Source organism: Nematostella vectensis, chromosome 3 (genome assembly GCF_932526225.1).
Source record: "Nematostella vectensis chromosome 3, jaNemVect1.1, whole genome shotgun sequence".
Lineage (NCBI taxonomy): Eukaryota > Metazoa > Cnidaria > Anthozoa > Actiniaria > Edwardsiidae > Nematostella > Nematostella vectensis.
The window spans coordinates 11,189,802-11,215,941 of NC_064036.1; the positions used below are offsets into that span (position 1 = coordinate 11,189,802).

General features: G+C 39.9%; 2 protein-coding genes and 1 long non-coding RNA gene across 10 annotated transcripts; 2 read left to right on the forward strand and 1 right to left on the reverse strand.

Annotated features, from left to right (window-relative positions):
- The first annotated feature begins 1,188 nt into the window (after window positions 1–1,188).
- LOC5520053 (neuronal pentraxin-1) lies at window positions 1,189–2,495 on the forward strand. The gene is made up of 3 exons (XM_001639785.3): window positions 1,189–1,476; window positions 1,620–1,836; window positions 1,970–2,495. Exons 1-3 carry the CDS (start codon window positions 1,239–1,241, stop codon window positions 2,355–2,357), a joined length of 843 nt encoding a protein of 280 aa, XP_001639835.3. The 5' UTR covers window positions 1,189–1,238; the 3' UTR covers window positions 2,358–2,495.
- A 1,881-nt stretch (window positions 2,496–4,376) lies between these two features.
- LOC5519977 (DNA-binding protein RFX6) lies at window positions 4,377–25,275 on the reverse strand. Of its 8 annotated transcripts, XM_032365096.2 has the most exons (20): window positions 25,177–25,275; window positions 24,416–24,496; window positions 21,364–21,555; window positions 20,273–20,375; window positions 15,215–15,338; window positions 14,422–14,483; window positions 14,189–14,266; window positions 12,131–12,158; window positions 11,712–11,822; window positions 11,340–11,417; window positions 10,703–10,816; window positions 10,310–10,359; window positions 9,980–10,080; window positions 9,848–9,906; window positions 9,335–9,476; window positions 8,871–8,965; window positions 7,651–7,768; window positions 7,119–7,238; window positions 6,350–6,948; window positions 4,377–6,177 (listed from the first exon to the last, which is right to left on the reverse strand). In XM_032365096.2, the coding sequence occupies exons 3-20, from the start codon at window positions 21,539–21,541 to the stop codon at window positions 5,821–5,823; spliced, it is 2,517 nt and encodes an 838-aa protein (XP_032220987.2). In that variant the 5' UTR covers window positions 21,542–21,555; window positions 24,416–24,496; window positions 25,177–25,275; the 3' UTR covers window positions 4,377–5,820. The 8 variants fall into 8 exon arrangements, with proteins under 8 accessions (XP_032220987.2, XP_032220988.2, XP_032220989.2 ...); XM_032365097.2 differs by lacking the exons at window positions 24,416–24,496; window positions 25,177–25,275 and adding an exon at window positions 23,388–23,478; XM_032365098.2 differs by lacking the exons at window positions 24,416–24,496; window positions 25,177–25,275 and having other exon boundaries at window positions 20,273–20,372; window positions 21,364–21,726.
- Window positions 23,489–25,498, forward strand: LOC116603607. The gene is made up of 2 exons (XR_004290696.2): window positions 23,489–23,604; window positions 24,437–25,498. It is a non-coding gene; the product is annotated as an uncharacterized LOC116603607 (long non-coding RNA).
- The last annotated feature ends 642 nt before the right edge of the window (window positions 25,499–26,140 follow it).

Sequence of the window (26,140 nt, forward strand, 5' to 3'; positions counted from 1 at the left end):
TCTCTAAAAAGCATATCAACCCGAGGGGGGGACTCTCCAGAAAAGTAGACGGGGGTGCTCGACCTATCTTTTAGGGTATAAAGTTTTTACCAACTGTTATCTTTAAGGGAGTGTTTTGGGATTTTTTCCAATTTTGTTATCTTTTAGGGGTTTTCACGCCCAGGCTGAGGATTTTTCCGATTCTGCTATCTTTTAGGGTGTCTCACGCTAAATGGTGGCCCAATCGCTCGAAACGTATGTTACAATAAACCACAAGTAATCAAACTGATCGGTAGAGACTTCCAGCTTTATTGTCGGTAACATAATAATACAGAATCCGTCAGCCAATTTAAACACGAACGCGCGGTAAAGGGATCGCTCCGTGATTGTTCGAGCGTGCTAAATAGGAAACGGCAACCAAATGGCTTGACAGTTTACAGGATAAATCACAGCATCTAGTTATCTGAAACTATCTTTGTTTCTTTTAATGCTATCTTTTAGGGTTAAAAGTTCCTTCAACCACACCCAATGTGCTATCTCTTAGGGGTAAAAATTGTTGTTGACCACGCCCTTGGTGCCGTCCCTTAGGTTTAAAATTGATTTTGCTGTCGATCACCCCAGTCTGTTTTTCTCGAAGTCCCCCCCTGGGCATTATCAACATATAATGCTGACACGTCCCATAACAATAGTAATTCCTGTGCTGTTCAAAGTTAAAATAAAGCTTGTGCGAAAACTGGGTAAATGAGATTTCAAGATATAAGCCCATCTCCCCAATAAAAAGCTCCCTTCTTTGTTATAGATTAAAACAGAGAAGAAGATTATACGGACTATAAAGAGAGAGCTGCTACCGGTGTATAAGTTTGAATGTTTAGCCTTTCGCCCCATGCATACTAGACAGGATGTATGAAACACTATACAGCTTGTTTAACGGGTTATGAAAGGGAAGACGTGACATTTTTTAGAGAAGCATGTTCCGGGCCCTCATATCGGCATAATACTGATTTATCAAGAGAAATTTTCAGCGGTATTTGGCAATTTTAGGAAATGCTATTATATTCAGGTAGCAATATCAGGCAATATTATTAAGCAATCTTAGGCAATATGATGGCCCGGAATTCCCGGAACACCGGAACAAGCCTGCTATAAGAGGACTCTCATGTCTACTTCCTGTATAGTGTTTCATACATCCTGCCTATTTATTTATTGTCTATAAAGTGACCTGACTATTTCGGAGATCCTCCTAAACGGCCCGTACAAGCATGGCTCCTGGCGGCCTTCATTCAGTTTTATTCTACGTTCTCTGCCTCGCTGTTCACTCTCACTGCGGCGTACTTCAAACATACAGAAGGGCGAACGCCACAAAGGTGTACGTCAGCGGCGAAAACAACCATGTGACGATCTCAATGGAGGGCGAATCGAGAGTGGTTAAAAAGCTCCAAAGCGACATGAAAAGACTTCAAAACAAGTTACAGGCGCTGGAAGACATAGTGAATCCAGGTTGATTATTTCAATGATGGCTTCTTTATTTATAGTGTCTTGCCATCACTATTGCACTATTTGCTCCATTCATCTTTTGACACAAAGGATTCTGCTCAAATGCATTTATCATATTTTTTTATACTGAAGAATCTGTCTTTCAGCGTTTGACCTCAAGTTCCCGCGAAAAAGTACTTCTGATTACGTCATTATCAGAGAAATACCCACAATGCAAGCAGCGACGGTATGCCTTTGGATAAACACCGCTGACAAGACGAACGAAGGCACACCATTCAGTTACGCTACAACGTCAAGAGACAACGAATTCATTATCATTGATTACAGAGATGTGGTTATATGGATTGCCCAAAATACAACTCGGTAAATAATTTGTGATGGTCATGAAGCTAAAATTTATCTGAAGTGTGACGCCAAATGTCACACGGGGCAATAAATGATAATAATGATGATGCTGATGATAATGATACCCAAACTTTGATTCTTTTTGTTCTAGGACTGGAATCGCAGTAAACGACGGTCAATGGCACCACCTTTGCGTGACATGGGAGAACACCGCTGGCAGCTGGAGGTTGTACAAGGACGGGAGAGTGGCTAAAAGCGGCACAGGGCTGAGTCAAGGGGAGCAGATCGACGGCGGAGGTGCAGTCGTACTGGGGAACGAGCAAGACATGCTTGGCGGGGGTTTTCACCAGACACAGTCGTTTATTGGTGAGATGAGTAGAGTGAATATGTGGAGGAGAGAGCTAAGCTCGTCTGAGATTGCTAGAATGTCAGCGGATTGCACTGAAGGCGCGGGTGATGTGTTTGATTGGCGTGACGTCATTAGGGGTGCACGGGGACTCGTGGAGGCCAAGAGGCCGTCCACATGTCATGCTGTTTGAACCATTTGACGACAGAAAACAAAATTATGACTAAATTACTGTTTGGAAAAAACGAAAGTTAACCACTTTGGTCAGTTTTTTAACTTCCTGTAGTTGTACAACAACCTTGAATAATTTGAATAAAAGACTGGAAAGGAATGCTTGATAATCGTTTTAGTTTCACTTTAGGTTGAATTGCAAAGGTCCGCTTTCTAAATAACGAGGCTTTGGAAGTTGTACTGGATGAAGGGGCATTAATTTTGCATGATTAAATCTTTCATTACTATAAAGTCCTGAGACGCCCGTTAAATATAGGCCCAACTCCAAAACGTCAGAAATGCAAACCAAACATCACCAGACCTGGATACTCATGGATTCATCCAAGGCATAGACAAACAGCTATCTTATTACACTTGATTTTCGCGACGTCAAAATTTCGCGATTTTAAGATGGCCTTATTTCGCTATACTTTATTTTCGCGATTTCGCTATTTTCGTAAAAACCAGGTCACTTTATTTTCGCGATTTTGCGAGTTTTGGACAATAAAATCAAACAAACCAAGTAGCATTAAAATGTGTTGTAATCATTTAAACTGGAACAAAAACATGAGTGGGCTAAATTTGGTTCCACAAAATCTACAAATACAGTTCAGAGTTGTTCAACTCAACCCCTTACGGTACTATATGTATGTACATCAGATGACTTAATAGACAAGGTATTTCTATAAAGTATACCAAACGGGTAATATTTCACCCAAAGGCTTTTTGTTGTGTACTCACTTAAAATTCGCCCATCCAAATTTTCGCGACACTTGATTTTCACGTCACTTTATTTTCGCGATTTTTTAAAATAGGGAAATTTAAGTGACGCGAAAATTAAGTGTAATTAGGTATTTCAATAAACGTTATACAAGAGTGCTCTGCCGCACGCGCCCATACTGCGAGGTGGTATGGATAATATATGTTGTAACAGGTTTTCAGTAAATATGCCGCAGTCTTAAAGTGAAGACCTTCGCTGGCGAGTTATCTGGACACTTCTTTCTATGTGCCGGGTACAATTGTAAAAGGTATCTGCAAAACTAGGGACAAAAATAGGGACGACAACCCGAAAGACGACGGCAGAAAACAAATGAGAATTCAAAGAGCCAGACGTGAAATATACTCTGAAATAGATTCTGTCTGATACATTTCAGCCATTTTTCTTCAAACGACAACGTGAAAACTCATGGTGTAGCGAGGACGGGAACGTGTGCAAACTGAAAACTAGACTATCCTTGTTCGCTATGCTAGAAATAAGATTCTAGGTTTTACTATAGTTTTTTAGGGGATTAAACGAGTGAATTATATCTAAACTAGTTTAAAATTGAGCGCAAAGTATGAAAGCTTTTTGGGTTCCCCCTGCAGTTGGTCGCCGTTGCTATTTCGTTCAGGCACTTTGCCAACAGGTTTTTTTTTTGTGTGTAACTACGGAGTCTCCGTTTGACACCTCTTACGGGATAGGTGCCAAACCTGCTCTTGTTTAAGACGCGCAGATATATATTTAGAAAATTATCAGACTGTTCTGCCATTCTGATAGCGTTCAACGAAGTTCGTGTCGGCGATAAAGGATGGCAGAGCTTGAAACAATATATATTACCCATACTACCTCGCGGTATGGGTGCGTGCGGCAGAACGCTCTTTGACAACGTTTATTAAAATAGCTGTAGACTACCTTCTAAAGCGCATCCAAGCAATGTAATAGAATTACATTAGATTCCATTTCAAAATATTAATTTTTATTTCTGACCAATTTGTAAACAAATGCTTAAACTCAGAAACATTTCATGCCAAAAAAGACACGAAATTCCGAACTACAAATAAGAGTAGGTGATCGACATTCTTTAACAATAAAAAATACATGTCAACCAGAGTTTCATGGTCAACCGCGTGATTCGATAGTAATGTGGGCAGGCTTGTACCGTTTCTTGTGTGCGTCCAGGTCTGAAGTCTTCGCGTAATAATGAATGAATCAATGAACAATTTTGCGAAGGATTAACACAAATTCAAGTAATTTTGATTTTAATATAAATTTCAAATTAAAAATTACTATACATCTAGATAACTATTCTAATTTATCTTGTGATCCACTGGAGTCATTTATTTTCCGTCTAATTACGATAATCACTTTTCATATAAAAGTAAATATATGAAAATATCATTCATAATATAGCCTCTGAGTTAAAATACAAAAATATAATGTACAATGGTGGTACACTCAATCCAAATGAGTGTCCAAATGACCAATTTACGCCTTCACTGATCAGCTCGCAGAATTACGCAATTAATTCAATGTGAATCCAAGTTTAATACAATAAAATGTAAGCGAACGACTTAGGCATATTAAAGCAAAAAAAAATCATTATTGTCAAAAGGCAATTTAGTAATTTAGAATGAGTATTTTTGTCTTTTTTGTCTATTTGATTCCCTTGGCAGTTGTTAAAGAACGGTCTCTTGAAATCTAAAGAAATCAGGAATGGGGAGCTATAAAAAATGGACGCGGAGATTACATCATATAACCCACTTTCGTACCACAGGGCACCCACGATACCTTATCATACTTATCACTTGGTAATTAATATTCCATGACATAACACAGTACCACAGGGTTCCCATATTTACTCTAGTATCAGGGATTCCATAATAATTTGAACTTTTCTAGCTCCCCAGGGATCCCATGATAGCATGGCCGAACCTAACACCACACTGATCTCATGATAGCATGGCTCAGCCTAACACCACAGGGATCCCATGGTAGCATGGCTCAGCCTAACACTACAGGGATCCCATGATAGCATGGCCAACCCTAACACCATAGGGATCCCATGATAGCATGGCTCAGCCTAGCGCTACAAGGATCCCATGATAGCATGGCTCAGAGTAACACTACAAGGATCCCATGATAGCATGGCCAACCCTAACACCATAGGGATCCCATGGTAGCATGGCTCAGCCTAACACCACAGGGATCCCATGATAGCATGGCCAAGCAAAACACAAGAGGGATCCCATGGTAGCATGGTTCAGCAAATACCACAGGGATCCCATGATAACATGGCCCAGCCTAACAACACAGGGATCCCATGATAGCATGGCCAAGCCTTACACCACAGGGATCCCATGATAGCATGGCCAAGCAAAACACAACAGGGATCCCATGGTAGCATGGCTCAGCCTAACACAACAGGGATCCCATGGTAGCATGGCTCAGCATAACACAACAGGGATCCCATGGTAGCATGGCTCAGCCTAACACAACAGGGATCCGATGATAGCATGGCCCAGCCTAACACCACAGGGATCCCATGGTAGCATGGCTCAGCCTAACACAACAGGGATCCGATGATAGCATGGCCCAGCCTAACACCACAGGGATCCCATGGTAGCATGGCTCAGCCTAACACAACAGGGATCCCATGATAACATGGCCCAGCCTAACACCACAGGAATCACACGGAAGACTCGGTGAGCAGTAGCGAGTTTATGGCGGGCAATGCTTCGCTATCTCCGTCCACACAGTCAACCTTCTCTAGCTCGCACTCTCCATTGAAGAGCTTGTTGACCGCGATGTCAATATACTCCTCCTGTTCATGACTCATTCCCTCACCATCTTCCCCCTCCATGGTCACATGACCAGCCTCCACATACACCCCCTGACATGACGTCATCATAGGTACATGCGCAGTCGTGTGCTGCGGGTAGTACGCATGTGCGGGCGTCATCATCCGTTGGCCGCCGAATGGGAAGGCTGTGGTAAGGTTGTTGTTGTGGTCATGAGAATGGTGGTTGTGAGTAGTCACGTACGGCTGGCGAAGAGAAAGAAGGAATGAAATGTTCAGTATGTGTATAGCACTGGTTAATACCTCGAGACATGATCGAATGCGATTCATATGTGACTGACTTTACCTGGCTTCTTTGTTGGATGACCCACCCCCTCCCCCTTAAAAACCAAGCCATATACCCCACGCCCTGTCTTACCTGGCGGGGAGGCATGTAGTGTTGCGACTCGTGCCGAGTTCCGGGGTAATATCTCGTATTTACAAAGCCCCCAAGGCCGGAGTTGTTGAAGTGTTGTGACACAAGTTTGTCAATCATGTCCGACGATGGATCAGGCACGTCACGATCGCTATACTCGCACGATCCTTTATCCGCCGAGAACGCAGTATACGTCACAAGCGCGTGACCGTTGCTAGGATACTGACCGCTGGTCATCTCCGGAGACACAGGCGGCGTAAGCGCCGTGGGACAGATTCCGTTCTGAGGCGAGTTAAAATACTTTAGAGAGGGAATGGGAAAACCGTTTGGCTCCATAGGAGTTGGTGGAAGACCGCTGAAATGGACTCCGCAGTCCTTATGTTGTGTTGATCGCGGGCTCTGCAGCTTCTTGGGCTTTGACTTTGTGTAACTATCATCACGTGACTTGAGACGCTTATTCCTATTGGTTGTTCTTGATGGAGGTTCGTCCATGGAGTCTCTTTTTCTTGATACAAGGGTCTCCTCATCTGGGACTGTGAATTTGGTCTTTGTAACTACTGTTTGAACGCGAAGGGGTGAGTTGTCTTTGTCAATACCTTCCCCTGAGGACGAACAAACCCGAGGTGAGAATTATGAGACAAGCATCTTCTTCCTCCAATCTTTTCACCCTCCCTTCCCCTGACCTCCAAATTCTTATGGTGTTGGTCTAAAAACACACTATACCTACCCTCCCCCCATTCTTGGTGTTGGTCTAACATCACACTTTACCTACCCATTCTCAGATGCCGGTCTAATAACTCCTGCAGTTTTTCCTCCATCTCGTTGTAGAACCTCGTCTCAATTACAAGAAGAATGTACTCATCCAAGAGCATGCGCAGTAGATGAAACGAACCTGTGTTAAGATGAGGACGCCATAAGATATATTTAAGACGATTTAAGGAGTGAATATGTGGCGCTATGTCTTGAGTGTGATGGCTTTACCGAAGGAAACTGAGACTAATAGAGAAATCATATTAGCTCATGCGCGTGTGAAAATCCTTCACGTCAGTGTGTAGTAAGCGGAGACGAGAATGACGAAGAGAAGGAACCGTTTCGTTCCTCGTCTCACTCTCGTTGATTCTCAGACGCGCGATAACCATATTTGCATCTCTGCCCGCGCTTTCTTCGCTTGTGTAGGTTAACAAAAAAAGGGTCATCTGTGTGATTACAATGGATCTGTTTCGCCAGTCTCTAAAACGACGGCTATTGAACAGAAGACTATTTCATGTGGGTGATCAAACAGGGGCGAGGCAATGCAGACATACCGAAACAGGAGGAAGCGTTTAGCGTAAGGCTGTGCATAAGCCGAGCACCGAGGAATGACCAGCGTAACAGAAATTCCTGAGCTCGATTTTTGAACTCCAGTCCGCTCTCAACACACGACTGCAAACAAACAAAAAAGTCATCAACTATTTTTCAATGACATGGATATATTCTTACTCCCACTACATGAGATCCGTCGAGTTAGATGTCACTTTACTCTCTCGCCGAAGAAGCCTACATAAAAACTACGAGACATCTCTCTTCAATCTCTTGTTAAGGAAGCCTACATTAAGACTACGAGAGATCTCTCTTAACACTTTTGTTAGCCTACATAAAGACTACGAGAAATCTCTCGTCAATCTCTTGTTAAAGAAGCCTACATAAAGACTACGAGAGATCTCTCTTAACACTTTTGTTAGCCTACATAAAGACTACGAGAGATCTCTCGTCAATCTCTTGTTAAAAAAGCCTACATAAAGACTACGAGAGATCTCGCTACACTCTCTTGTTAAAGAAGCCTGCATAAAGACTACGAGAGATCTCTCTTCACTCTCTTGTTAAAGAAGCCTAATAAAGACTACGAGAGATCTCTCGTCAATCTCTTGTTAAAGAAGCCTACATAAAGACTACTAGAGATCTCTCTTAACACTTTTGTTAGCCTACATAAAGACTACGAGAGATCTTTCTTCACTCTCTTGTTAAAGAAGCCTACATAAAGACTACGAGACGAGATCTTTCTTCACTCTTTGGTTAAAGAAGCCTACATAAAGACTACGAGAGATCTCGCTTCACTCTCTTGTTAAAGAAGCCTAAATTAAGACTACGAGAGATCTCTCTTTACTCTCTTGTTAAAGAAGCCTGCATTAAAGCCGCATGGTCACCAGTTTACTTCCGGAGGTTCGACGGAAACCATAACCATTGAAAGACAAAAAAATATATTAGAATCCAAGATATTTAACAGGCCATCCGCTCTAAATTATAAATCACATACTTAAAGAAGCTTTCAATAGACACACTGCTTTCAATATTTTAAAATATTTTTCGCGTTTTCAGTTAAAAATCGGAGATTGTTACGTATTGAACGGAAGTAAACTGGTGACAATGCGGCTTTGAGACTACAAGAGATCTCTCTTCACTCTCTTGTTAAAGAAGCCTACATAAAGACTACGAGAGATATGTTGAGTTGAGTATTACTCAAGTTGAGTATTACTCAAGAAAGTACCTGAATGACTTTCTGTTCCACAGTCTTGTCAAGCCACTCGACGTAACTCTCGACGCACGACTGGTTCGCGAGCAATTCCCTGAACTCCTCCATGACTATGGAGGGAAATAAAAATAATATTATTACCTCTTAAGATTTTACAAAACTGTCAAGGGCGTCACGGTAGCGTGCGTTGCAAAGTAAAAAAGGAGATAAAAATATACTTTAAAGAATGAATGGAAAATATAAATACCAGCTACATTATCTTTTTATCTTAACAGTCAACATCCGAAAATCGAGGCTTGTAAAACTATGTCATTTCACAAGAGCGGTCTTAGCGCAAACAGCGCTTTCGCTTACGGAAGTATTTTTCCAAATATATTTTTTTCATCAATGTAATAACGGAAAACACTTTAGAAATTCCCGAACTTTCAAGATGTCCATTATATTTCTTCCAATCTACAAGACACAGACAACATGCTCACATTCTCTGTCCAGTCCCTCATCCGTCTCATTTTCCGTTTTGTCGTAGAGGGTCTGGGACCCAGCTGAGCTATTGTCCACTTTATCCAGGTCACAGATCATCTGCTCAAGCAACTCTGCGCTGTTCAGGACGGGACGGGCGGTCTAGGGCGGAACAGGTCACAACATGTTAACACGTAAAACAGAAATCTACAAAATAGTAGACGTTCTACGCGGCTAGCGCACACAATTGCGGAGGGGGGGGGGGGAGGGGGAAGGAAAAAAAGAGAAAAAAAAGACAGAGCTCCCCATCATAATGAATAAAAATTCGGCCTTGTGTCATGAAGCGAGACGAAAATTTAACAATAAGTTAACAATAAAAATAGATCAGTGAGAATGAAGGGTGAACGATTTTTTTTTTTATTCAGAAAATGTTTTACTAGAGACAATTCTAGATCGAAATATTATTTAAAAAATTTCTTATTGGAGGCACAATCTAAAATTATCCACAGTGATAAATAAAAAAAAAACCATACCTGGGCGAGGTGGAGAAATGACGTTTGGCGGCGAATTGATTGGGCGAATCGTCTCACGACTATATAATAAAACACAAGAACTGTCAACTCTTTTACTTACAAAGGACACACTGTGAATAAATTGTGACGTACTTTGAAGTTTGGCGAGTTTGACGTACTCGGGGAGCTCTTCGGTTGCAGATGCAACCCACACCTCCAGATGGCGCGCAAACGACCTGATATCAGCCAGTAACCTAGGGGAGAGAAAACCGACACGTAAACACTGGAAGGAGGGGAGGGTTAACGACTTTAAACAAAATAACGGGACCCCGTTTGACGTCCAAGAAATGATGTAATTGAAGGAAGAATTAATAACAAAACAAAACGAGATAGCGGGATTCCATATGACGCCTAAAAGATCGCCAGACTGCAGGGTACGGTAAATACAAAAAAAGTGAAAGTGAAAAGGTTGGACCTATTTACCCTTCAGGAACATCTTGCATGGAGGAAGGCAAGAGGACGTCCATCAATACCTACAGGAGTCAATGCAATCAAGATATGAAATGGATAATTCGAATGAGGACGAAAACGGAAACGGAAACGGAAACAAGAGGGAAAACAACAACGACAATGGTAACAGTAGTAGTGACAACAACAATAATAACAACAACAACTGGAGCATAAAAAGCAAAACAAAATTTTTAATTTATGTGTCAAAATTAGATAAAATTTGGAGTATTTTTTTCCAGAGGTGCCCCAATTTCGTCTAAAGGCCTAAGTCATTCATTAGGCATCCTTTCCCACGTAAGCTTCTGTCATGGGTACGCCAAAGCATATTAGCATACAGGTGATTACGACCATGAGAGTTCCGCTGACCTTGTAGAGAATAGAATCGCACACGCACACCACATCCGACACCACTTCCGTGTCCATGAGAGGGAGAAGATGATCCGGTAAACCCTGCCAGAAGTGCAGGAGGAAATTCTTAATCTGCAGCAGAGAAAGGCAATATTATCATGAGAATGTCGGCCATTATTTACGTGGGGTCCCAAGGGATGATGGGAAGGACGAGATGGGCGCGTAGTGATCTGTTGGACAGAGCAAAAAAAAAAAAATGGCAAGTTTGCTCAAAATAAGGTCTGATTAACTTCAGTAAGCTTGAATTTTTGCATATAGTTTTCGTAAGTTATGTAAACAAACATATCAAAAAAGTTTTTTTCTAATGGTTTTGTCTTCGAGATATGAGGCTTGAAGTGCAATTTTCAAATGTTCAAAGTATAAATTCTCCTCGTTTTTTGGGAGAAGTCGGGCTCTGATCAGAAATTAAGCCAACTTTGCTTGCTTATATCAAAATTTCATATCTTTTAAATTTCCTTAAAATTTAAAATTAAGATTTTGGTTAGAGGAACACCTTGTATGCGGAATCTCGCGGATTGAGAATTGGAAAATTTCATGCCATTTTTTTTGCTCTGTCGATCTGTTGGAAGGAGGAATAATCTTAGTAAGAGCATACCTCGTCGAAATTCGCATTTATTGCTGTATCTAGAATGCATTGACAGTGCGTCTTGTACATAATGACAAATGTTTCGACCTGCAAACAAAAAAATCAGACATCTTGTCAAGCGGCACATTTGTTCTAGAAATAACAGTTTATTTGGTTACCTTTCACTATCTATATTAGGATATCTGAGTCACGTAAGACCGGTCCCCCGTCCCTTTGCACGCAAAAGGCTCACTCAATCCTATGATACAGTTGTACGCCCCTAGTGATGGGCGCCTTATGAAAGCCAAGATCCACAAATTTTACTTCCACTATTTGCCCCCCCCCCCCACCATCTCTCAGTTCGGTCAAACCTGGATCAGCCCTGTTGACCACGCCTATTACCTTATCTTGTGATATTCCTTGGGGTAGCTCCAGCAGTTGTGGGTTCGGAAAGTCGGGTAGAAGAGTGCCTGTTTTGGAGCTAAGTGAGTATTTCCTCGCAGCAAAATTACCCTGGGTACAAGGAGAAGACTCAATCAATATCTTACCCAAATACATTCTCAGAGACCCAGCGGTCACTTCCTAAGGATTGACTGGGGGGGATGCGCAGTCATGGGTATCACATGAAAAAAAAGATACAATTTGATAATCTTGCAAAAAGAAATGACCCACTTATTGACTGCCAGCCTTGCGGTGCGCGCACCCCTTTGTGTACGGGCCTGCAAAGACCTTTACCGCTGCTATTTAGCTCTTCTTCCCTCCCCTCTTTATTCTTGCTATCCCGTTTGTCCGCGGGACCGCGAGTAGCCGTAAATTCTCACCTCATTCTTGGCTTTAGAGCCTGAAAATCTAGAAAAGGATTAAAAGAAGATTATAAGTAACATGAAGCAGAGAAACAAACTGAGACACTACAAAATTTGGGAACGATTCACACACACACTGGCCAAACATGGGGGATCCAACCCATACTTCTTCCGTTTTCAAAACTGGAATTACGATATTTTTTCGAAGCCGGACAATTAAATACAGTGGAACCTGGATTTTAAGACATGCCTCGGAAGAAAGAAAATGTATCGTAGAATAGAGGTATCGTTACAAAAAGGGCCTCGATTTTACAATATAAAGGAAAATCCATTGAAGATATCGTTGTAGCGAGGTCGGGCTAATAACCAACTTTTACAAAATAATAATATTGTAACTGTACTCTGTGAAAGACTGTACAGTTACTCTCTGTAAGACTGTTATCAGCCTGTCAAGTAAAAAAATCGATTAATTGTACTGTATGTGTGTGGCGTCTTGAGTTTTTCTCTCTTTGTTGTTGAATCAGTACTATCGTTGTATCGAGGTAAAAATTACGCTTCGGAGAAAAGATCGTAAAATCAAGAATACTGTTGTATCCAATATCGTTAGATCGAGGTAATTTCTTATACATTCCACTGTATTTCCGCCGGGAGAAAAAAAAAAAAAAAAACGTTTCGAAAAATCGAGGTTATCGTAAAATCCAGTATCGTTAAATCCAGGTTCCACGGTAACTGCAAATTCTAACGGTTTGACTGGGACCATCCCCTCCCCTATCTCTACCGAAAGAAAAAGGACAAAAACCAGAAATCTACCATGGGGCGAAAAGTCTAGCAAGGTTTTGGCTTCAATCTCCAATTTTACAATCATTGATATGATGATTCCATAATTCACGATAAAGGCAGACAAATAGACAGTCGAAAAATATTAGAGGATGATTTTCCTAGTCTCACAAAACGCAGAGACAAAAGCAAGCGAAGAGAACATAGCTGCTTGATTTTCATGTTGTGTTTGTTTTAAAATACGCCTAAGGGACAATCTCTTCAAAAGCATTTGAAATATAATGAAAGTATTGATATAAAAAAATTCCGTGCGTGCGCTTATGACGTTCGAACTAATTCTCGAATATCCGCTGCAATGTTGACATAGACGCACATATAAACTGTTTTGCAATGAAACAGTGTTTCGTTGATTCAGCATTCCCCTTTGCTGTTGACCCCGTCAGTTGCCTTAGTCTTGTAATCAAGCTAGTCCCGACAGTGTGTCACTAAGAACAACAGGCCCCACGCAAAGGAAACGTCAGCAAATACCCGTAACATATTTTGATGAAACGCGCTAAAAAACGCGATGTTTTGGAAAAAGACCTACAATGCTTTTTCTTTAAATACTGTTTAAACGTATATCACATATTCTATAGATAAGAAAATATTTCCAAATAGGAAAACAAAAAAAAAATACCAAGGATGGTCTTTGACAATCTTCTTGATGACCGTGTCTATGGGTTTTTAAGCATAATATTTTCAGGTATTTATTTATTTGCGGTAACATCAGTGTCCATACAACAAAGAAAATGAAAAAGACATTAACCTAATTATTAAATCTAATTGTAATGGCGAATTTTGTTATAAGATCTCGGCTTGATCACGAATTCCGAAATAAGACTGAATAAAATCCAAATATTGTAAAAAAGATAAGATAAGTGAGCGTATTTTTTCTCTTAGGCTTAAAACCATCCAGACAAAACGATTTCAAGTTTATATCATTAATGAGAATTTTCTGGATGAAAGATAAAAGATGATAAAGATTTGGGATTTAAAAGTAATAAAAAGAAAATGCGAAAATGAGCAAGATTGACAGGCGAGTACAAAGGCAATCGAAGTCAACATGAGAATGCAATTTCCTTTCTTACAAATATGTTTATTGCACCAGAAAAGGACGCTTACGTAAGTCAATAAACTCGAATCACGGTCCCTGTTTGCAATGCCAATTTGGAACTAAACAATAGCGTCCAAAAAAGACTTTGACTGCTTCAAGTGGCGGGCGAAATAACAACACTTTTTTCGCTAGCTCGGTTCGTGTACCTTGTAAGACCTTTTCCCGAGTACACGGAATGGTAATACGCGGACGATTCCTTGATACCAATACCATAATAATGATACCTGAAAGGAATTAAAGGTTGACAAGTTAGACAACAATATAAAGTCGGCGAAATGATTTAATGCATCCAACGCGCTGAAGTTAATTAAGAGGGGAATTAAAGATTAACATAAGAAAACGGCGTCAAGTGAAGACCAAATGCATGTTGTGTATTTACTTTGAATGTCCTCGGGTCCCAAGCCTCCGTGTTGTTAGTTGTGGAAACTTCTGCCGTATAGTCTGCGAAACCAAAGAAAGAGATTGATGAAAAAAAATTAATTTCGTTCTTTGTTTCTCTGCGGAAATAATTTGTCGTGATGATACATAAGAAGTTTGATTCAGGTTGACACAAGGCTTTGTAAGAAATGGTCAAAAGCCGTTTATAATTCCGCAGGAAAACAAATCGTGTATCACACGACATATAGAGAAAAAAGCGGTATAACAAGGGATTAGCTGTAATAAATGCACTTTTATAATAACACATTAGACAGCTTCAAATGGACCTGGCACCGTCATTTGCCTGTAATGAGCGTCGTCTAAGAGTTCTTGCTTGCAAACTTTGAAAGAATTGTGCAATTCGTTAAAATATAAGACTGCGTAGGAGGTGGTGGGAGAGTTTAAATGAACTAGGTTTAGTGGGGTTAAAAATTGATAATAACGGTTCCCAAAAGCTAATTTATTACAGGCTAATAATTTAAACAACCTTCTTCTTCAAGTCTTTTGTATCTGATGATGTTTAAAAAAAAAAAAGCGAAACCCCGATAACTAGAAATCGGAAATAAACAAAAACTTCACGCTAACTCGAACTTATACTTCAACATTTCTGGGGACCATTTATTCAATTCTACACGGAAATCCCAACCTGGCTTGAGCTGTTTTCGCTCACTCAGGGGTTTAAGTTAGTGAGATGCCACTCTCGTCCACACAAGCTAGGTCAAAAACATTACCAATGATAAGCCACGCCCACTCACCTTTCCAAACGTTGCAGCGCACGCGGCCTCAATCTTGTGTCGCCGGCAGAAGTCGAGATAATGCGCGTACAGGATACACCGAGGAAGGCACACTCCTTCGCACATAACATAGTTTTCGTCGAGCCTAAAACAAGAAAGGTGTTATACAGCTAAACATATTCCCTTAAATATCACATAGTTCTTTACGAGCCTGTGTTATTGAAACAAAGAAGATAACTGTTAAATCGAAAAAAACACTCTCTCGCAAAAGTTTTCTAAATTAAATCGGGGAAAATCATTATACAATACTGGGTACCCTCTGACGCATAGCCGGCTTGAAGGTTTAAAACTGATTACATAATGTTCACACACAATCACAGCACATTACATAGTTCCTTCCGGAGACTGTAATATAGACGAAAATACAGGAAAGATAACCAAACAATTGTAGAAACATTTAAGTCCGGCGTACACGGTGAAGAAAATTTCACGCATGCCATTTGCTCACTGCATCCGAGGCCAAAAACTCACTGTGTGCGGACGTCGATCGAACGAAATTACGTCTGGCGAGCAACTGAGGCAAAATTGTCTCCTGCTTGAACTATGAGTTTTTTGGCCTCGCGAGGCAGTGGGCAAAGTGCACGAGTGAAATTTTCCTCATCGTGTGCTGCTGGCTTTAGTCGCATAAGGTATTATAGAGGGTCGAAAATATTACAACGATGAGGTTGATAAAATTCTAGAAACACTCACTGACACAAAGATTCGAGCCCAAACTCAATTTTTACTTCATTAATCCTAAAAAAAGACTCGGTAATAAGGCAGAAAACACATTTTGTTCATGGTCATCTTTTTGTTATAAAAAGAGAAAACTGTTTGGAATCAACTTCGAAGGCGTCTTTAAAACCCGTTGCAAGTAAGAAAAAAGGAGAACAATGTTCACAAGTTAAAATTCTAGTGTCAAACTAACAAAAGTGGCTTAAAACGTTTGATATGCCGCCAAACATGCTAAACGCAAACAAACTTGACTTTATCAAAGACGCAAGCAAAAGCCACAAGATCGTTCATAGTAAACCCACGACAATTGAGAATCTTGTTTAAGTTTGTTTTGCCTAATATCACGGATTTGTGTAAAGGTTCGGGTGACATGGTATTTTCATTCATCTGAAAAAGCAAAGATTAAGGAAGCGGCAGAAATTCAGGAAAAATTATAATGAACCGAAAGGAATTAAAAAGGACATTGTTAAAAAGTGTTACAAGGGGGTTTTGGGACAAGTTTAAATAAAGAAAAAATGTGTACCCACTTTATTAGCAAGTCGCAAAGCCGATGTACGATTCGCGTAGCTTTTCAGAGTGGACAATTGTAGATCCGAGAAAAAAAAAACACTATCTAACAACAATCATTTTAAAGATGTTTGGGAAGACACATCGACAAAAGATTTGATATTAGATTTGACTCGTTACAATAAGACAAAGGGACAAGTTCACTTGTATGTAAGAAATCAAAAGTAAAGAATATTTACGCATGGTTATCATTAACTATTCATCTTTTTTGTCATTTTTACGTTTCTTGATTTTTTTTTGTTTTTTTTTTTCAGATGTTTTTAGTTTTCTCTAATGTGTTTATGCTGTTTTTTCGTAGTGAATCACAAGATTACGAAAATAAAAAAAAGAGAAGATTAATGTCTTGCTACGGAATTCAGATAACGGGCACATAAAAATATATCCTTTGTAAATGAGATTATCGATCGAATCGCATAATCACAAGTATTGGATATCAAAAGATAGCGATCTGGTATCCAGGTATAAATAGCATCACATCAACAAAAACAGTTTGTCTGGTAATGGACTTTTGCATCCAGATCATCTTTCAAAGGCGCAAATCCACAAAGTATGCCCCACCCTTTAACGCTATTTATGTCGCATCCAAGCGCAAATGGCACAACACAGACGGACTGTAATAGTACTCGGAATGAGATAGGCTTTCAAGGTGTGGGTAGCACGTTATATAGGAAGTTGCTTTTTTATGAGAACATCATGTCGTGCAATTATGCCTTTATTTGCCGGTCATCAGTTTCTATGCCATATACATATTTTTCTCTTCATTTCTTTATCTATTTTGTCTAAAATATATTATAAAACATATTTTAAACAATATTTAAAGCATATTAGGGATATCTAGGGAACTTTTACATCTAACTGTTTACATCCATTTAGAAAAATCTGAGCGAGAAAACTGTAAACAAGTCAGCAGCAGCAGAGAGCGGATTTGGTTTAAAGGGTGGTGTAATTAGGGCAATTAATTAAGAATTAAAGTTCGTCTTTATTCTGATAACCGCAGGGACAAGCAGGAGATATTATAACGACAATTAAACAGTCAACTCAATTTAGTGGCCACCCTTGTATGTATTTTATACCTCATAAAGGGCCAATTCCGTTTAGCAACCGCGATCACCATTTTACGGTTTAAATTGCATTTTTACTCATCCTCGGAGTTGCTGGGCGATGCACGTACTATCGCTTCCGTTCTCCACGTCGCCCTGGCTCGCGAGGGTGATTTTTACTGTGACTCCTTTCTTTATTATGCCGAGAACTAACACATAAAAACGAAAAACAAAGTAATGTTTATTGTATAGCAATGGTCTTAGATATTCCATTTATTATAGCCAAGGGCAACAGCACAAAAAGCATTAACATGCAAGAAAGAGTATGGCTATTTTCTAGCCTAGGGCAAAACAGTATGCTAACTTTCAAATAAACCGAAACAAATGCCTCTTTCAAGTTTTAATTAAAATTTCAAAAGGCTCAATAATCTTGCTTTATAGAACAGTCTCATGGCCTAACTATCGCCTTGAGGACAAGAATAACTCATAAATAGCAAGATTTGCTGGCACTTCAATCTAGATCAATTCAGATAGAATGTTTTATTAGAAATAGAGGAAATAAAAAAAAATATCGCCGGTGGGAGAGATGCAGTCACCCATGGGCCACCCCCTCATCCCCCCCCCCATGACATCTCTTAAATCTGATATCAGCATATAAATGAAAAGTAATTTATTTGTAAGTTCAACTTATGAAGGTGTGGTTGCAGAATTTTTACCAGTAGAAAACAGACCAAACTAGCCACCATCCACCTTATAATGCTCCATCTTCAAGTCTAACATACAAACCCCAATCCAACTTCTAGTGCTTCATCCTCAAGTCTACCATACAAACCCCCATCCAACTTCTAATGCTTCATCCTCAAGTCTACCATACAAACCCCCATCCAACTTCTAATGCTTCATCCTCAAGTCTATCATACAAACCCCAATCCACCTTATAATGCTCCATTCTCAAGTCTATCATACAAGCCCCTATCCACCTTAAAATGCTCCATCCTCTAGTCTATCATACCATTCCCCATCCACCTTATAATGCTTCATCCTCAAGTTTATCATACGAACCCTCCACCCATCTTCCAATGCTCATTTCTCAAGTCTATCAAATATTCCCCCCATTTAAAGGAAAATTATCACATTAGGTTGTACTTGCTCTAGAAAAAATTGCTCCCTCTCCTGCGCCAGGGTGAGGTTCACCATGCTATTCTTTCGTTTTGTTAAGGACATAGGGGAGGGGGGTTGGGGGTGCAGATGCCATTCTGACCTTGCTGCACCGCCAGCTTCCATCAGAACAATAACAATAATTTGTAAACATCTTGAATGTTTTGATTTTCCTAGAATGGAAATTTGATGTATTTCGTACACCACAAACTAAAATTTGATGCAAAAGCTATTTTAAAAGCTTTAAAGCTTTTAAATAGTAACATAACTGCAGCGCAAACGGTGTTTTTTTATCTGTTAGTCACGTTTCTTGCATTTGCGCAAAAAAAACATGATAAACCGGATGTTCACTTATTATTCGCACGGAAATAATACCGAGATAATTTACTACGAATACATCGTATATAACAAACGAAGACAAAAAACAACAGGAAACTCAAAATAATTCCTACTGTTCGTCCTACTCTACAAAAACCGCGTTTTTCTTGAATGTGAAAAACTTAATGAACTATTTTATTTGCTTATCTTGCAAACGCAGTACTTAGGCAGCCCTTTGAAATCCCACCAGAAACGCGTCAACATTCCTCAACTAAAATGCATAGAGAAATGGATGTTTGCATTGAAGCCGTGTTGTTGAACTTAGAAAAATTCATTTATTCTTAGATTGACATGAATTTACATAGGTTGACAGAAACAGAATACTAGCTTGCTCAATGGATAAAAATAGTAACAGAAGGCTAGTCCAAGTCCTTTGTGAAGTCGACAGTAATTAGTACATTTGCGTGCAACCTCCAATAGAACGGAAGACTTCTAGGTGTGAAACCCAGGCGCTTACAATTGTAATTTCGTGATTGTTTGAATTAAGTTCCATGTTTTGTTTTTTTCAGAATAGTTTTTCACCAAGTTTCCGGTGGATGTTTGTAGCCACTGGTAGAATATTTAGCGCGATAAAATGGATCAAATAGTACTCGAGAATTCAATAGCAAAATGGTACTTGATGAGTTTTCACAAGCGGATTTCTAACTCTGGATACCTTGCCAAAGTTAAGGATTAGAGGCTAAACCTCTTGTACTTAGGAAACACATAGCAATTAGAAAGATTTCCTGGTCTGTAAGAATATCAAATCCGATATAAAATAATCAAGTGCCGTAAGGCTTGCTGTAGCTTCAGAATATTTCTCTAGAGTTATTACCGCTAGATGGCTTATAAAAGAATTCATAAAGTGCTAAAAACGTGTAAGATATTCAACACAAGCGTACAAGCATGCAAAAATCACTTCAATTCTAAAATCCAAGTGCTTTAAATTAATGTTCAAAACAAAAAGAAAAAGATGATTACTTCTATTCAAAGTAATTACTCTAATAAAAACCTGCGAAATACTTTTGCTCCCTTCACAAGATTATCATGGCATGACAATACTCACACGAAAATAGCAAAGGGCTATATAACAGGGCCGATAACCTATAATGGCACAAATTTGGTGACCTTTTTATTTGCTTACGTTGGATGCTCATAGCCTATATGAGAGTGCATTTCTCACCAATTCAGAGTCTCGGTTAGCTGTTCTTTCTTGGTTTTTAAGGTGAGACCATTGCCAGTCAGGCCACGGTGTTTGATTTCCCGCGCTGGTGAGGTCTCGACTGCTGGGAAGATTTATAAGACATAAAACCGTCATTAGCACTCCGCAAAACATGTCAACACCGTACAGAGATACGACAAGAAAATTGTCAAAACTTTACTCTACCCATGATCTCTTCAAAATTCTCCCTTCGCTTGCAACGCTTTACCATGATTTAGCCAAGTAATGGAGTGTAGCAAGTCTGCAGCGACACTTTGCAGCATTTGAATGGCATGGGTACACGCTTACACGGGACACCACATGTCGGTTCGCACACGAATCAATCACTAAATACTCCTTTGACGACCGATTTTGTAGTGAAGCGGAAAGGACCAAGACAATAGGGGAGGTCAGCCACTTACGGACCGTTAAAAAACTTACAAACGCAATTATTTAAAGGATACGTGCTACGATTCAAAAGAAACCTAAAACAATCTTTAGAAAAACGTAGAGGAAAAAAATCGCTAATTAACATGAAAAGTTTCGCCAACTATCTAAAAAGGTAAAACGTCTCGTGCGCATGTTTGACTCGAGGGCTCGGGGGAATAATTACAACTTCAAAAAGTAAATTTGATCCATTCGATTGACGTTCAATGGTTTTCTAACAATACCATGGATCTATGGGGGCGAAGGTTTTATTCGAGCGTGGAAGAGTTATGGTGTTTCACTGACCCAGGGGTCTTGTAAAAAAGCATTTAGAATAACATATTACGCACACTTCTTATATGACCAGGAAACTAATAATAAGGCTAGCCAATGTTATAAATCAAAGTTCTGCAAATCATTATAAATAATTTTGCACGGTGAAAGGTACAGATAAAATGGAACTACAGTCTCGTAAATCGGCCCACACGCATTGATCACCGTTACAAGTATGATTCACAAGCAGCATCAAACAGTGTTTGTTATTGCACTGAGAAAAATCATATTTTATATGGTTCATATATGGCAAAAGCAAACGTTATTCATCTATCTATTCGAGGGTTGAATGTATGTCCTTGTATAGCACTTACTAAGTTCGTCTTCATCCTCGTACTCCTCCTTGATTTTCCTGTCCACTGCAGGTCTCTTGGACTTGTGCTTGGTGCGTCTTGCAAAACTCGGTCCGGAGCACTTTCTTATGAGTCCCGACTCGGCTAGCTTGGCGGTGAGCAGCTCACACGATCTGCTCCGAGTACGAGTGCTAGGCATCGCTGTTGGGAATTCTAATCAATAACACAGGTCATGAACGTTCGGACTTGCTGCATGCACTCTTGCAAGGTAAGGCTACCCCGAAAACGATGGCGCGACGGCGGGCGCTGGAATTTGTATGCAGAGCTGCGTGCAAAGTCAGAGGTAAAAGTCAAAGAGGTTTACTAGAGTGTTACAACTAGCGCGTCACGGACTAGTAATCAATGCAAAACGGCACTAAACAAAGCGCAAAGCCCGCAAGACTGACAGCTCTACTCCCCATGGATCATTCTACGCAAACAAGCGCGCGAACAACACAACACGACGTCATCACGGCCTTTATCCCACGCACTTCCGTCGCATTATATTATTACAATCTTGTAAAAGATTAGCCAATCGGGATACCCTCCAAAAGTTATCCACCAGTCTATGCTTTGTAAATACCACAGCGTTGTCATGGCGTCAAGTAGGGCTATAAGTGAGTAAATCGTACAATGGCCGTAGGGTAGTGAAAGACACTTTGCGTGTAAGTAAGTAAGGGCTTTCGGTAGTTCTGTATTATTCACGGTGGAACTAATCCCGCCATGTCTAGGTAAGATTATGTGTGGGATAAAGTAAAGTTGTCAAACGAATAGGAGAATGAACCGGATTGTTAGAATGAGGGTACCCTCTCTCAGTCACTGACAAGCAAGCCAAGCACAGGGCTCTTAGTTGAACCTTCGAGGGGCTTGCGTAAACTCAAGCTGCGCTTAATTCTCTGGGGCCGGGTAGAAGTTATCCGACTTACAAGCGTTTACTTGGAGTCACAAGTACGCAATATTGTTTTCCTTGGCCATGAAGACACCCCCCTATCATGTGCGCAACTCGCCGAGTAAAAATGCCTTAGGGTGTGGGAGGCTTGATGTCTGTACCTAATGTCACGCAAGATTTTATTTCGCCAGTTTCTTTCCAAAAATTTGGTGATGGCGGTTCCTACTTTGATCGACAGAGCAAAAAAATGGCATAAAATTTTCCAGTTATTAATATATAAGATCAAGATTCCGCAAACAAGGAGTTCCTCTGACCAAAAGCTTAATTCCAAATTTTAAAGAAATTTAGATGAAATTTAGATATTAGCGAGCAAAGTTGGCTTAATTTATGATCAGAGCCCGACTTCTCCCTAAAAACGAGGAGAATTCATACTTTAAACATTTGAAAATTGCACTTCAAGCCTCATATCTCGACGAATCCATTAGAGAAAAAGACTTTTTGATAAGTTGGTTAACATGACATTCAAGCTTACCGAAGTTAACCAGACCTTATTTTGGGAAAACTTGCCATCTTTTTGCTCTGTCACTTTGATGAAATAGAATGTTATCTAATTAGCAAACGAGGATTATACGCTCAAACTAGCGTCCACAAAAGAGAAGTCTTGCGTTAAAACACTTCTAGCAGTATTGGTCAGTCAGGGAGATCGCTTCCTCCATTCCTTCCAATTCCTCTTTTAAATCAGGCTATAACGTGATAGTGTAAAACAACTAAACAACATCTTCCGAAAATGGAGCGAGGCCTATGCAGTAGCAGTATGCAACAGGTCACACTATACATCATTGCTTGACTAGCGCGCTAAATCGTTAATGTTGCTCTCGCAGCAATGCTCATTGCTCTCATTAGTGTGTGCTTTTGCCGTAAGAAAGGATGCTGGTTGTGGACTCGTGTAGTGTACCATAGTTAGTACTAACTATGAGGGTACCCACTTAAAATTTGACTAACATTTACAAATGACCATGAGCTTACATTACAAAACCCGAATGCAAGTTGGACATGCAGCAAACATCGCTCCTAGATACCCAGCGTTCATTGCGGGCACTGCCGCAAAGGTACCTACCAAAAGTTCCGTGATTATTTCGCGGCCGAAGAAAACGCTGGATTTTCTCGAGCAATGAAGAGGCCGAATTGAGGATCTATGAATCTCATGTGTTTCATTATCTTTTACAATGGGGCCGTGAAAGGTCCATAAAAAGAAACAATTGTCAGTTTGTTTGAATCAATCACGCAGCGGGAAGCATGTCAAAAATAACTCTTGGGCTCTTGAAAAGCCCTCGGTAGGTGCTTTTTATTTCAAATCGCGAAAAAAAAAACAGTTCTTTATCAATTATTATTGAGCTTTAACTGTTCTCGTCAAATCCATTTCTGTTGTTACGATTGAAAACCTGCTTTATAATACTAATCTAGCCTGCATGTTCGCTTATGAAAGGCCGACAACTAAATAATAGCGGCATTGTTCCTTTACTAATATGTTTCTATTCAAATGCTGTATTAGAAAAAAATGTTTTTAGACAAACAATGCTCCATATAATAAGCCTTGGACTATTGCTGAAAGCACTTACAGGGATGTCTAACATCCTTTACAAAAACATAGCAAGTATTATACTTGAAATATGTGCAGTCTAAGTTTACACGTTTGTGGAATTGTGCCCTACTTTACTGAGTCGTCATTGCACAAACAACAAGATACCTGATATTGCCGCTAGTACTACTATTTTGAGCTAAAAGTACTTTTTGCCTTTCGCGTTCTTTGCTATATCCTTTGCAATAATCTTGCTATTTTGAAAAATGTTACTAAAAGAAGAAATGATTACTTCGGGCCAATGTTCTGCTTAATAATAAAATTACCTTAAGTCATTATAATTAAGTAACATATATTCAGTACAATCAAACGACCACAGCTGGAGAGTACCCCATCTTAAAAAGGCTAAAAACAGTTGTCTGGTGATGGCATCCTTTCCTGATGATGCTAAAGAAGGGGAGATACATACAAAAATGCGAAACTTAACCTAAATAAGTTATAGGATATTTTGGCAGTGTTTCTACAACTTTGCACGAACTGTATTATTGCGAATTATAAATACTTACATTAACTTCTTCTCTACACAGAGTGACCTGCACAGCTGTGTGTTTCTCACCAACACAAAGCAAGACAAAAATCAATGACCCCTGCAAATGAAAAGATAGATTTGTATTCATCTATCATGTCTGCAAGATGATTTATTAGGGATTTGAGGTTATCGCCAAAGCAAGCAAGTTTAGAAGCTGTTTGCCAAACTCGTCACTGAACTATTTTTATTCTTTTCTCACAGAAAAACATGTTTCTCGACACTCACAAGTAGACGTTTGCACCATATAATGTTACAAGTTGAATCAGGGAAGGGAGGGGCAGAATATGCATTGCCAAAAAAGATATAACATCGCTACGTTGACAATGTGACATTGAGGGAAGGTGGAGCCCGGGAGAGGGGGGTGGTGGAAGGGTCTGCGCAGCCTGACTGGCACACTATCGCCCCCTTTTCGAAAATAAAACCACCGCGAAACTAAACTTTTAAGAGCTCGAAAAAAGCATTGAGCGCTAAACGCTGCTCGCGAAGATATCTAGCATGTTCAGACAGGAGCAAAAAATGGCAAAATTAAAATTGTAAGGTTGTGTTAGCTTACATTTTGTTTATATTTTTCCTAGTGGCTCCTTGCATAATATAAAACAAAATAAGCTTTAGTATTTTTTGGTATATGGAATTTGTGGGAAAGGATTCTATTTAGTTGGAACGCAATGAAGCGAGATCGAGTTTTTTGGGAAGGGAACAAAGTAAGTATAGGTCAAACATGAATTCAAAATTAGTTACCTTGCTCTAGTTAACTCATCCATTGTTATCATGAGATTACCCCCAACCATGATTCCGTCGTCACGACAGATCTCTCCTTCTGCGTCAACAGGCCCAGATATCTATATAAATAAACACTTTATCACGTGAAAACATCCCATCTCATCCAAACTGATTCATATGGATTTTGTTGATTTCGCTCCGTGCGTTCCGTCCGTTGAATTAAATTATTTCAAATTTTAGGTAGATCAAAACAAAAACATGTGAAGTAGTTCGTCCAGTTAATAAACCCAAATTGTGTGTACAGAGAAGTTCAAAAGATGGTATAAAAATCCATTTTACCGAAGAGAGCGTTATGGTAATATATCACCTTAAAAGTACGGCGCATTATCTTCAAAGGAAAGTCACTCAAGGTGACCTTCATATACGGAAATAGATCGATTAATTAGTGTCTCATAGGGGGGCATGAATGGAATTATTTTTATCTTCATTTATCGTGATGTTTATACAACGGTTGTATCGAAAGCGAGACAAAAGGAAGGAAGTTCGAAAGACCAAAGCCACCAAACCAAGTACTCACCAATGCTGTGTTCGCGGAGTCGATTGTTGTCCAGGAATGCTTAAGACCCAAATATCTGAAAAATACTTACTTGACCTTTAGGACTACAAGATTCATTTGCGCCAAAGGACTGATAACTCTTCTGTAGCGGCTAACGAGACACCTTTAAATTCGACACATTCACTGCGGATATCCCTATACTCAAAGACCTAGGCATGAAACCAGAGATGATGGAAATATTTGTGTAGGTGGTTGTCGTTTTGACTTTGCCAAACATGACCCCCTGCGCTATGTAAACCAAAGCTGCTTGGATTATACCCGAAATACCCACAGAAAACAAACCAACGACACCCTTTTGCAGTCTTACAAAAATCATTTAGTGTTAGTGTCTTGTTGAACAAGGGCAAATCTTCGTGGGATTTTTGT